This window comes from Ovis canadensis, chromosome 8 (assembly GCF_042477335.2).
Source record: "Ovis canadensis isolate MfBH-ARS-UI-01 breed Bighorn chromosome 8, ARS-UI_OviCan_v2, whole genome shotgun sequence".
Classification (NCBI taxonomy): domain Eukaryota; kingdom Metazoa; phylum Chordata; class Mammalia; order Artiodactyla; family Bovidae; genus Ovis; species Ovis canadensis.
The window spans coordinates 93760889-93774910 of record NC_091252.1 but is presented as its reverse complement, the minus strand read 5'-3'; the positions used below and the strand labels follow the sequence as shown (position 1 = coordinate 93774910).

Here is a 14022-nt window from a genome sequence, read left to right as displayed (position 1 = left end):
AACAAGTGCTTAATATTATGATTCTCCAAGAGGGACCCAGATCCAGAAAACCCTCCTGAAGCTGCAGGGCAGGAGACTTTGACAGGAGCTTTGGGGAACTTCCCTCAGTGACGGGGCCCAAGAGAGGAGACTCTGACCAACCAGGGCCCAACATCCATGAGGTCATTTACTCTACTAGTGGGTAGGGATGCTACACCTTAAAACCAAAGGACCAGGTCTCTGCTTTTTCTTGGTTTTCTGAAGCCTCTATGGCTTTCCTCACTTCCTTTTCCACACAAGAAGCCCACACAGGCAGGCCTGCCTAAAATTCGTGGGACAACTCAAATGCCGGGGTCCTTTGGCTCTGTTCCAACACTCTCACGCTTATGACAAAGTCCCACGCTTATGAGAATCTGAGGGGCAGGGGGGCCATGGGCGCTTGACTCTGTGGAGTTTTAAATTTAATGAAAAGAACAGGATACATGTTAAGTATTTACAAAAACACCTGAAGAAAAAAGCAATCTTTAACCTAACCATTCAGAAGATAATCACCCCAAGTCTGCTTTCAGGGAAGAAGGATTAAAGGGCTCTTGTCCCAGCCCTTCTCTCTGGAGTTTTCCAGGATTTCAAGCATTCCCAAGAAGTAGGAACAAGCAATATGCAAACACAATGTCTTTTCTTGCAATATCATTGAGCTTCCTAGGACCCAAAGAGTACAGAATAAGACTAGACTATTTCTCCTTATTTGAGTCCACGGTGACTACACTCAAAGCCTCTTGTCCTTCTGCCCTGCTCACAACTTACAGGTACATGACTAAATCAGCAGGGTCAGAAGACAGCTATTTTTTTTCTAAAATTTTATCTGGAGATATACAGCTAGGTAACACTTAGAAAATCTATCCACAGTCAACATGTGGGTGAAACCATGGAGCCTGTGTCATCTGATGAGCAAGGCATTCAAAGATGGATGTTCTGAATGATGTCACTAACTGCCAGCTTTCATTTGCTAGGTCCTTACCACGAACTGGACAACTGATTTAACGAAAGAAAACTATTACCAACACAGAGGAAAAGGGAACTTATTCTGATAACATGGGTGTACTCTGCCAAGGTAGAAACCTAAGTATTTGAATTGCGTTTAGTAGCTAAATATGTTTGGCTAGTAGAAAAACAACATGTAAGAGGTAACTTCAAGACACTTCAGAAAAAGAAATACTATGGTCATATGTTCAAGTACTGGTAGTCTGAAAAGGTAAAAATAAAGAATGCCTAGACAATAATGGGCATTAATTTATGCTATTTTTTATACTCTTAATATATTGTCAGTTACTTACCTGAAGCATTAAATGTGTTTAAGAATACTTTCTAAATGACTAATAACCTTTTTTAAGGTACTACACAAGAGCTTAATTAGAAACAAAGCAAAAAATAAAAAATAAACACACTTACAATGATCGGAATTTTCTCTTTGGGTTTTGCCAGTTGCTTGGCCAACAAATACTGTTCCATCCCAGGTTTTGCAAATCCAGGAAATCTAATCATGAGGACAAATGCTCGTGAGTCTTATCCTTTCCCTTGTAAGAATTCTATAGCTCTCGTCCACATTTACTTAATACAACAGTTTGAACTTGTTCTGTCTTTCAGATGTACCGGAACTCGGAAACTAAGGTAAGTGAAACCTGACATAATCAGATTGTTCAACAGCCAATTAGTCATTTAATTAAGCTTTCTCTGGTAAGAGGACAGTTTGACTCCAGAAGGTGTGATATTTATGGGTGCTCGATTTGCTTGATCTGAGACACTCTATCACCACTCGGAGGCCGAAGGGCAGACCAGAAACTGTCCCCCAGGTACAGAGGCGGAAAGAAAGTACTGAGCGTATCAGTTTAGATGACTCCATGGGGCAAAGGCCACATGCTAGCATTTTACATCCAAATTAAAGCGCTTGTCCACATTCTCCCTCAGGAGGCCACAATTACCCCAAAGAAACTGCCACTGTTCATAAGTACTTGTGCCATTTTCTTTGGAAACTGCCTTCAGAACCTGTCTTCTTAGAGACCTCAAACATAATAAGCTTGGCTATTTCCAGAAATCAAATCTATACCCAAGGCAAAGTTCTAAATGGAAGAAAAGGTGGAATCAATGTATACCCACCCAAATCGCAACTTCCAAAGAAGACAAGATTGAGTTTTAGAATTTAAAAAAAAACAAAAAACAAAAAAACAGGGGGTAAAAATGCTCAGAAAGTAAAACACCTAAAATAGGAAAAAAAATCTTATTTCTACAAAAACCAGCTGCATTCCATCTGATTTCATTCCTAAAGCAAGCTAAAGGCCAATGTGATGCTCAGAGAGACCCATATCGTTTCCTTCACCTCCCTGGGCTTCGTGTCTCCAAGAGTAAAAGAGATCATATGTACCACAAAGGGGTGTGAGAGCACCATGAGAGAAAACACACAAACTGCTCTGCACAAAGCCTGGTCATGGTAACAGATCAATACGTGGTAAAACATTTAAAAGAAAAAGTTATCATTATTATTTTTAGCTTTCCTGTGATGTCAGCAATGAAACAATATGTCATGAGTTGATAAAAGGTAAAAAAGAGTATTTGGCAGATCATTAAATGGAACATATATTTCACTTAAAAAAGCTTCCAAGCTAAGAGCCAAATAAACAAATAGACATGATCAAATCACGCCCCAAACTCTGTGATCACTGGAAAGAGAAACAGCCTCTCTGTCTCATCACAGCCTCTCATACGAGAGCACCGCTCCCCCCAACCAACCTGTTCCCCCAGCTCTTACACCTACTTGTTAAGTGGCAGCTTCATGGAAGAGCTGGTGGCCCGGCTGTTTCCTCGCTGAGCACCTCCTGCTTCTGCTGACTCTGAATCCTTGAAGTAGGGAGATGACTTGGGCTCATCCCAGTCTTCGTCCCAGTCATCATCATCACCAGTTGCTGGAGGTGAGAACAGAAGATTGTCGGTAAATAGAAACCAAATAAAGACGGGATGACTTAATTTTCTGGTAACAGCTACCAAATGGGTTAACCAATTTTTTAAAGAAGAAAAGGGTACATGGTCAGGATTACAATAAAGATGCGAAGAGTACAGGCTCTGTTGTTACGCTTGTGAATTAGTTACAGTTTTGAGTCTTGAGGATTCTGCCTTTTGGCACAAAAGACAAGTCAGAAACAACTGAAGAGGGCTGTTGGTCCAAGTAACTTCAGATAAATGTCAACGATAAAAACACTCTGGAGGGCCTTCCCTGGTGGTCCAGTGGTTAAGACTTCGTGCTTCCAATGCAGGGGGCTCGGGTTCAATCCCTGGTCAGGGAACGAAGACCCCACATGCTATGTGGTGAAGCCAAGAGATGCCAAGCAAACCCTTGTTGGTGCACAGGGAAGGTCTGCTAGAGGCCTGGCTGTGCTGTCCTGCTCTTAGTCATGTCTGGTAAGAATACTGGGGTGGGTAGCCCTTCTTTTCTCCAGGGGATCTTCCCAACCCAGGGATCGAATCCATGTTTCCTGTGTTTCCTGCATTGGCAGGTGGATTCTTTACCCCTGAGCCACCTACACATTGATAAACCTAGCTTTATAAACTTGCAAATAAACAGGTCAAATACCCTTTAAGCCAAGAGACTGGGGAGGACAAAAGGGCGTCAGCTCTTTGGAAAGGAATCGCGTTAACACTAACACTAACGCAGGCCAGAGACGGACAAGGGGGTGGAGGAGAAAGAGAGAAGCAAGGGACAAGCACTGAGTACGCCAGCCAGCGCCGGGAGCCTGACCTGACGTTCTAATGATCCTCTCCGTGTCAGATGGGGTGTTGCCAGCCTTCCTCCCGCCCGCCCTCCGCCACTGTTCTCTGCCTCCGTCTCCCACCTCTGAAGGCCTGAGGTGTCCCTTCAGCACTAGGCAGGGAAGTGCCCTGGGATCTCCTCCCTGAGAGTGCCACCATGAGAAGCCCAGAGACAAATGTCAAAAGGAAAAAAGACTAGAAGGTATCAGAAAGATCTGGGCCAGGATTCCAGCGACACCACGTCACTGAAGAAGCGATATCAGCAGTCTGGTCTGGACCCAGCCCCCGACTCCCGGGCAGGGTGGGAGCCAGAAAGCAGCACCTGCGCCCTTCAAGGCTCCCGACCCACGCCTCCTGCCGTTCAGCACACTCAGTTCTGGACACAATGAGCTTAGACAGGGGTCATTACAAAACAGTGGGTGGGTCTCTTAATTTCAGAACAGACATAAATAACCTTTCTTAATTCCTAAACTGTTTCTGCTTTTAGACAGTCTTCCTTTGCCTCAGTGTTTCCATTAAGCTCCGGGGAGTCCAACAGGTAGTTCAGGAAATGATAGAACAGCTAAGTCAGAGGTCACACACCGGCAGGTGATAAACCACAGTCAATCCACGTGCTCATTTTTTTTGGCCCGAGATTTTAAAACAAATGTGTGTTAATAGCGAGGATTTTAAAGTGGGAAGATGACAAAAAAATCGAGATTTCCAGCCTCTCTGGTGGAACACCAGGAACACCAGCTCAGTCTTCCTGCGGCGGCATCAACCCACTGCCCCTCTCTGTCCTCCGCAGCCCCACAGGGTCGCTCTCTTGTTTCACTTTATGAACCTGGTCCCTGAAAGCACTTGCATGTGTGACAAGGTTCTCCTTGACGGAACCGAGAGCGGACTAAAGTATAATTACCTCATTAGGATTCAGAAGAGTCAGTTTGCCATTAGACAGACCACAGTTCCTGTGATTAAACCCCTTCGACCGGGATGCCCTCTAAGAGCGCCCCTCCCCCTCACCTGGTCCTGGGATGCCCTCTAAGGGTGGCCCCCTCACCTGGTCCTGGGATGCCCTCTAAGGGTGGCCCCCTCACCCGGTCCTGGGATTCCCTCTAAGGGTGGCCCCCTCACCTGGTCCTTGGTAGGCCTGGGGATGGCCAAAGGCAGAGTCCCAGTTGTTGGCAGCGCTTCTCTGGGCTGCGGCCCCCTCCGGCTTGGCTCCCCAGCTGTCCGAGCTTTCCCAGTTTGCAGGTTTGGAAGCATTCCAGGCTGACCAGGGGTCACTGCCACTGCTGACCTGTTGTTAGGGGTAAAAAAAGGAGAGGATATTTGTGACTTCTAGAAAGCACTACTCAATTCAGTAGGAAGCAATTGAATAGGGGTGCTGAAAAAAACTGATAGAATGTAAAAAAATTTAAAAAATAAAATTTTAGAAACATGTAGGCAAGCACAAAAAGCAGCATCAATCGAATTTCACTGCTAGCAGTTTGCCGTGTTTGCTCAGGAACTTTACAACTATTAACAGAGAAACTCTCTTTTTTCCCCTTCCCCCAAGTAACGGCTTTTCTGAAGCTGCTCTCATCCTCATGTGTGTCTGACACTCCCACTGTGTAACAGAATATGTGACATACTCATAAATAACAACTATTTTCTATTTTCAAAGCTGACCTGAACAACACTGTGCTGTCTGTTTCTCTTTGCATGCTTTTTTCCCCCACTTAATATTATGTTTTTGAGATTATATATGCTAATAATATGCTTTATTGACCTTAACTGCTTGATAGTAATCAGTTGTATTTTTAACTGTTTTAATTTTTACTTCAAAACGTTATTATGTTCCCAGTAAAGAAAAAAAAAATCAAAAGAATAGAAGGATATGATATATAAAAGCATTCCTACCACCTTAAGATGCTAGTCATTCTTTCAGAGATGACGACTCCTAACAGAGTCCTTTGTACATACTCACACATGCCATGCAGTGAGATTCTTTTTGCTTTAAACATGTTCTAAGTGAGCCCCAATTGCACTTTCTACTCTGCACTTCTCTCTTGTTTTTCTATAGCCTGAAACATTCTCCTAGATATTAATACAATGACCTTCTTTTACGAGACTCCTTTGTATTTGTTTCCCATCATCTAAGCAGCACGTGCTGATGCTCATTTAACTTGTTTGCAGTGTTTTGCTGCTGCTAATAACGCTGCAGTGTACATCCTTACACATCTTTCCTCACATATCCAATAGATCTATGTGGAATTCCCAGAAGAAAATTACTGGGTAATGAAAGTGTGCATTTATTAATAAAATTGATAAGATTTTGTCAAACTGCTTTAGAAAGAGATCGTATAGTCACCTTCCTACACTCCTACTACATGCCAAGGGGTGGCGTCTTGCATAAAATGGGGCTATCATGCCAAGTTATTTTTAAAATATTTTCTCCCATTATTCTTTTGCATAATTTTATAGTTTATTAATGTTATAAATAAAATTTTTGAATGGGCAATACATGCCACCCTATTTCAAGGACTACTGCAGTAAGAGGAGCCGGAGGTAACCACAGGTTTTTTTTGTTGTTTCCTTGATTTTTTAAATAATTTATTTACTTTTAATTGAAGGATAATTGCTTTACAATATTGTGTTGACTTCTGCCATACATCAACACGAATCAGCCATAGGTATACACATGTCCCCTCCCTCTTGAACCTCCCTCCCCACCTCTCTAGGTTGTCCCAGAGCCCCAGCTTGAGCTCTGAGTCATACAGCAAATTCCCGCTGGTGATCTATTTTACATATGGTAGTTTCCATGCTATTCTCTGCTTCTTTCCTCCCCCTCCTTCCCCCATTAAGTCCACAAATCTGTTCTCTACGTCTGTGTCTCCACTGGTGCCCTGCAAATTGGATCATCAGTACCATTTTCCTAGAGTCCATACATATGCATTAGTACACGACATCTGTTTTTCTCTGACTTATTTCACTCTGTATAATGGGCTCTAGGTTCATGCTAGATTTTTAAATTTTAAATTTTCAACCTGTATGGAATTGACTTCGGTAAAAGAAATAATATAGGAATCCAGCTTAATTTTTTCCTGTAGTCATCTGTTGCCCTAACATCATTTAATGAATAATCCATTCTCTCCCCACTGATTCACCTTTACCATACACTGGACTTGGGACTATTTCTGGGACTCTTTCCTATAGTCTATTCCTCTAATTGGAGAAGGCAATGGCACCCGACTCCAGTACTCTTGCCTGGAAAATACTATGGACAGAGGAGCCTGGTGGGCTGCAGTCCATGGGGTCGTTAAGAGTCAGACATGACTGAGCATCTTCACTTTCACTTTTCACTTTCATACATTGGAGAAGGAAATGGCAACCCATTCCAGTGTTCTTGCCTGGAGAATCCCAGGCACAGGGGAGCCTGGTGGGCTGCCGTCCGTGGGGTCGCACAGAGTCGGACATGACTGAAGCAACTTAGCAGCAGCAGCATTCCTCTAATACCAAACTACTTTGGAGCCCAGTAGACAGAATGCCATATGGTAAAGTTTGTACTTTACCATAACATCTTTTATTATTTTTACAGTGAACTTCAGCATCAGTTTTCTGTTTTTAAAACTAAAACAACCTTCAGTTTTAGGATTAGTATGTCAGTGGTAAAGAATCCACCCATCAATGCAGGAGATGCAGGTTTGATCCCTGGGTCAGGAAGATCCCCTGGAGAAGGAAATGGCAACCCACTCCAGTATTCTTGCCTGGAGAATGCCACGGACAGAGGAGCCTTGTGGGCTCTAGTCTGTGGGGTTGCAAAAAAGTCGGACACAACTTAGTGACTAAACAACAACAATAACAACATGTCAAGTTTAAAAAACATGATTTCACTTGAACCTTAAATTTGTAGATAAATTTAGGGAAAACAAATAATGCCTTAAAAAATTTTTTTCAACGCTGAAATCTATTAATTCAAGGACATGGAATAGCAAAGTCATCCTTCTCACATAAACAAAACAAAATGAAACAAACCTGATATTAGAGAGAGAGGAAAGGTTTGCAAGGCAATTACCCAAATAGCCTCATATGCCTCTCTGATATTTTAGAATGCCACTGTGGTTGGGTTTTTTCTCACTCTTCACCATTTGACACCTGGGGGGATAACTGCCAGCCACCTACCAGAAGCGTCAACAACAGAGCACACGTTTTACGAGAGGAAATGTGATTGCATAACATCTCTTGTACCTTCAAGAAAAACGATGACATTACTAATGATTTTGCTCAACATCAAATATTAACAGAAGAAAGACATTTGACTGTCAATCCATATGACTGTCAATTTCTCAAATACACGGCTGACAAGGTGCTCCTCTCAAGCAACTCTAGTGGATTCTGGAAAAGAAGGCTGTTGCGCTGAGAGCTGGCCAGTCACACTGCAGTTAAGAGAATCCCTTCCTCCATAGCTTTCTTGGGGGGTTGGGGGGACAGATACTCTGTGCTCTCCAGACTCTAAACCAGGAGGTTTTGTTTTCACAATAAAAACTTCAAAAGGTATGCAAATTCTGGATGGTAACATGACAGTAAGTACAGATATTCATCTGGCATTTCTAGAAACTGCTGAGCAAAAGGAACAGAAGAGCTGCAATCTAGAACAACAGAAAGTCCAGCCCCACTGGAGAGTAAGGCTGTTGGCAAACCCTCAGAGAAAGGCACTGTATCAACACCAAGGAACAAATGGGACATGAAATTCACAGCAAGTATCCTAAAAAAGCTGAAACACATAACATGATACTCTGAAAAACTACTTCGTTACTAAATTGTTTATAATCAGTGCATTGCGACTGGGCCGTGCACAGGATCTTAGCTCTCTGCCTGGGTGATGAAATCCTCGTTGGCAAATCACTGTTTGCTTTTGTCCTGCCTCCCCAACCCCAACCCCCACTCACCCCCGGGAATATTCCTTCTATCTTGTTTCAACTTGACTTGTGCTGATAAATCTTTCAAACCTGACCAACTAGAAATCTCCCCAGGTTCTATCACTACGGCCCCTTCTCTAACAGCAGCTGAACAACCAGCTCCTGAAGCCTGCCAGGGTCTGTCTCCCCCTGAACCCGCCCTCCCTGTACTTTGGCCTCTGGCTCCTCTGCTCTCCACCCCCAATAACCCTGCTGTCCCCTGACTGCAGGCATCTGGTCACACGACCGTCCAAGCCTCTCCTCTGCTTTCTGCCAGCTCTCCTTCCTCTTTCTACCCAGCGAGGTCTTCATCCTCTTCTTTTCCCTCCCTTCATGGTAACAACATCCCCCTCCCCGACCAACTCAACTGCATTATTTCAAAACCTTTCACTAGACCTCACTGACCACAGGATGGATTCTAAGCTCATCAGTCCACTGATCAAAATCGTACCTTTTCCTTCCATGACTTCCCCATCCTCACTAGTCGCCACTGATCCTCACTTTATGCGTCAACCTGCAGTTTCCCAGACTTCCCCACATCCTTCCCTTTGTTCACGCTCTACTCTCCATCTGTGCACCAAGCCTGCAAGAAAGCTGTGCATCTCACAAATACATGTCAAAGGGGGGCAAGGATGAGAACACTGGCCCACTGGCTGAATTTTAAATCCCCTTATGAAACTGTGCAGCAGACTCGGGTTCGATCCCTGGGTTGGAAAGATCCCTGGAGACGGGGAAAGGCTACCCACTCTAGTATTCTGGCCTGGAGAATTCCATGGACTGCACAGTCCATGGGGTCACAGGACTGAGCCACTTTCACTTTTTCTTTATGAAACTGTAGCAATTTGACTCAAGTAAACAGCCCACAGGTTGAATGTTAAATCCATGAAACTGTTGTGATTTGACTCAAGTAAATTTCTCGTGGGTGCAGTGGTTAAGAATTTAAGCTCTAGAGCTGTCTATCTGGGTTTGAATCCCAGCTTTACTGCTTACTAACTGTATGAACTTGGCCACTTGCTCCATCTCTCTTAGTTTCCATACTTACTGAATGGGTATGACAGCATTAACCTCCTCACAGGACTTTTGTAAGCATTAAATGACATAATGCATATGAAACATCTCACAGAGTATTTAGCACATGGCACAAATTCAGCAGAGGTCGTCTTACTACATGGCTCAGTTAGAACATAAAGAAAAGCCTGATGACTGGTGATCATTGAGTAAATCCCCACTAGTTTACACTTTATGGCAAAACATTTCTGTCTCCTTTCTCTTTCTTATATGTATCTGAAGGAAACAAATCTTTGGCTAGAATAGAAAGTATTTTAAGTGCCTGTAATCACCTATTTATATAAAAGTTTCTCTATTAATGTGATCTGGCATTGTTTTGAAAATATAATTGATGGTCTTTTCCTCTAAAGATCAAAAGCAACTCTTGATTCTTGGGGGTTTTGGCACATTTTCTGTGTGCTGAATGCTGAGATCTTGCTTTTCTTCAAAGCCTTACCCCAGCTGCAATGAACTGGGCTATAGAACAAGCGGTTTAATGATCCTTTGGCCTCTGACTTCTTTGCTCTCAATTCCAAGAACCCCTTCTGTCTCTCACCTGCAGACATCTGGCAGCATGATAATGCATTTTGCTCCTTCGCTAAGGTCTCGAGGGGCCTCTCCTTTCCTTTGCTCCCAGGTCTTCCCTTTCTCTCCTTTCTACTGAGTCATCATTCTCTTCCGGGCCAGCGCCCCCTTACAGCATCAAAACCATCCAGACTGTCAACTCCATGGTTAAAAATCCTTCATTAGACCTCACTGTCCATGGAATAAATTCATCAATCAAGTCTCATTGAAAGTCTTAGCTGAAAGGTCTCCAAGGTATAAATCCCAATCACTCTTTCAGTTCCTATATGTCCCACTTTCTATCTTCCCTGGTGGCTCAGAGGTTAAAGCGTCTGCCTGCAATGTGGGAGACCTCGGTTTGATCCCTGGGTTGGGAAGCTTCCCCTGGAAAAGGAAATGGCAACCCAGTCCAGTATTCTTGCCTGGAGAATCCCATGGACAGAGGAGCCTGGTGGGCTACAGTCCACGGAGTCGCAAAGAGTCAGACACGACTGAGTGACTTCACTTTCTATGTTGCCATGTTCCCAAGAAGACCTTTATTTAGTTAGATACTTTACTGGAAACAACACCTCGCTTAGGGGAAAAGGATTAGTTCTAAGGGTTTCAAATTGAATTTTACCTTTTTTATGGAAGGAGAAGGAGAAGGAGAAGATGAAGAAGGTGGTGATTGGCTGAGACTTTCAAGACAACCAATCTGAGCCAAAATATCCACCTTAAAATAAAAAAAGGTGCTCAGTAAATGAAGGGTGGGGGAAAAAAAAAAAAAAGAGTATACCGAAGCTAAAAACAGCAAATGCATAGCAGGGCTAAGTTCAGCAGAAAATTCCAGCATGCCACTCATGCACAAACATTACATGCAGAAACCAAAGCCCTTACTGTATAGTTGTGGGTTATCCTCCGTGCATTAATATATATTCTGAAGGCTGTTATTGTCACAACACAGTATCACTGAAGTACTAAAAGTAATTATATGCAGCACAGAAGGAATGGAGCAAATATCATGCAAGTCATACAGTCACAGAAAAAGAACTCCAGGGGAAAACAATGTCAAGCTTTAAAAAATGTCAGGATGTTGAACTAGTGCTTTCAAAGCCACCAGATGTGAGATGAGCAAAGCTTCCTGGAACCTGAAAGCCACAAAGAACCTACCCAGGACCGGCTAAGACCACAGAAGAGCCCGCGAGGCCATGAATGCTGCGAGCTCCTGAACCCGCTGACCACCTTGATGTGCAGAGTTGACTTGAGAAGAGATAACTGATACGCTCCCTGGAGCTAGGCAGTGGCCAAGTCAGCATCGCTGAGGAGGACAACCTTGGAGCCCAACTTCCAGGCTTCGAATCCCAGCTCCACAACTATCTAGTAGGGAAGTCATGGCTATTAACATTAACATAGTGCTCGAGAACATGCTTTCCAGGTATAACTTCCTTCTGAAGAAAGTAGTGGTGTGATTTCCATTTTGTAAATGTAAGTAAATTTGGTTTTGGAAATCAACTAATAATACACAAAGAAGACAATCATGATGGAGTAACTGGGATCCACTTAAAACTAAAAGAGACATTATATATGAAGCTGTTTTCAAATCACTGGCCAACAGGCAATCGGGGACCTGACACCTACCTAGAGAGACTTTCCAGGCCTCAGGTCAGGGATGGGGGATCCACACAAAGACCACTCGTCTCTGTGAATTGAGGAGACAGAGCTGGGAGTCTGGGGCAGAGCAGTGAGAAGGAGAGAGCGGCACAGAGGCCCCAGAGACTGGGTGAAGGGGTGGGGATGGGATCCCAGGTCTAAGGCTGTGTACTGATCAGCATACCCATACGAAGAAGAGACCACACGAAGGGTTAAGTATCAACCTCTCAGCAGGGTGGATCTCACCAGCCAGCATGGAAAACCTCAGAATTCAGGATTCACGGGGTGTGATATTAGGTACAGAACCGCAAAGGCTTTTGGCTTGGAGAGAGAGGCAAAAATATCCCTAGGCTGAACGTTGCTCTGGCCCCACCCTAAGAAGCTTAAACTGTTTCCTAAGTAACTTTCTTTTTAAATAAATTTAAAAAAGAAAAAAACAAAAACAAAAACCCCACTAGTCTGCAACCGCTGGCCACAAAAATAATAGGATCTGGTTTTGTTATATTTTGCTACTTAGCTGTACTTTGCTTCTTAGATGACATCCTTGGGCCACCAGGACGTATAAGAATCAAACACTTCTGACAACAGGCGTCAGTGAAAGTGGGCAAGGGCCTGTTTAGAAAACCACAGCAACACTGACTTGACTCACTGGTTTCCCAGGATGTTCTTATGGATTCAGAGGAAATCAGGTCTTTTGGTTCAACTGGTTTTCCTGTTCTTCAAGACACAGTCTAGGAAGAACACTCTTCACTGCCCAGATCACAAGACTGACAGTGCTGAGAGAGAAGACGGAGAGACAGGCGACGGACGCCCGCCCTTCTCTGTGTCCATCCAAACTAGGTCAGACCTCAGCTATGAGGCCAAAACTGAGGCCTGAGAATCAATGCAAAAGGTGACTTATATTTCATTATGGTTGCTTTCTGCCGAGCTTTCTACCACACTAGCAAACAAGAGTACAAACAATATACAGGAAGGTTCAACAGATGCTGACGAGTAAGCAGAGCTCCCGCTGCCCACCTGGTTCCTTACAGAGGATGCTCAAAGTTCAGTACAGGTCAACACGGGTCATTCAGTTTGATAAGTCTACCAGGTAAGGAGGGTCAGTAATCAGGGGGCTCACCACCTTGTGTATTATCACCCTGGGGGAAAGGTTTTGAAAGCATTCGTAGGTCCACCTTATTACAACGCAAGGAAATTCTCGTGTGTGCCTCGGTCACACACGTCTGCACCTTACTGGTTACGCTGTCACGGCTGTTCACACTGCTACACCCTAATATATGGTCTCCTGCTTGGAGGGAAAGAAGGAAGGAAGGAACTTCCAGAGGAAAACTTTGTCCAGGGGCATACAACAAAAATGAACAGAAATTAACTGGGTTTGTGAAAGCCGAGGTCATGGTATTTTGGTTTGCTTTTTGTAACTCATCTGCTTGAATGAGGCACAACGTCTTTATCTGACATTTCTCATTCATCAGATGTTTAATAACCATGTGCCAGCTGTGTCAGGAAATAGGGATAGTAAATAATGTGATTCCTTTATAAGCCAAGAATATTTCAATTAGTTTCTGATAAAGGTTTAATTCTCTTTCTCAAAAAGGCCCACCAAAAGTATAAACTGTCTTATGTAAAAAGCCTAATCATTTCAGCTCAAAATACAGATAGGACTTGTAAAATTTCCCATTTTGTTGTTTATAGATCTTTTGCTAAAAGGACATCACTGAATTCTACAGATGAAACTCTACTGATTTAAAAAAGCCATCTACAGAAATATAAAAACTTACACATTCTTTTAAAAATAAGGCTAGATCACAACAACATTCTAAATCCATCTGCAGCCAGTCACAGCAGCACTACTGACTGGAAATTACCCCCCAAAGCTTAAATAGCTCACTGTTCAGTCGTTAAGTCGTGTCTGGTTCTTTCTGACCCCATGGACTGCAGCACACCAAGCTTCCCTGTCCTTCACCACAGCTTACTCAAACTCATGTCCACTGAGTCGGTGATGCCATCCAACCATCTCATCCTCTGTCGTCCCCGTCTCCTCCTGCCCTCAATCTTTCCCAACATCAGGGGTCTTTTCCAATGAGTT

At 43.6% G+C, this 14022-nt stretch overlaps 1 protein-coding gene across 2 annotated transcripts in view; it reads right to left on the bottom strand.

The window, feature by feature from the left end:
* Window positions 1-14022, bottom strand: part of SNX9 (sorting nexin 9) — a 92143-nt gene that overhangs the window by 26828 nt on the left and 51293 nt on the right. Inside the window, exons 5-8 of one of the 2 annotated variants that reach the window (XM_069598797.1) lie at window positions 10927-11019; window positions 4891-5056; window positions 2789-2936; window positions 1429-1513 (exon numbers count right to left, since the gene is read on the bottom strand). In XM_069598797.1, coding sequence (XP_069454898.1) covers window positions 1429-1513; window positions 2789-2936; window positions 4891-5056; window positions 10927-11019 — 492 coding nt within the window. The remainder of the gene's footprint in view (window positions 1-1428; window positions 1514-2788; window positions 2937-4890; window positions 5057-10926; window positions 11020-14022) is intronic. The other variant, XM_069598798.1, reaches the window with a different exon arrangement.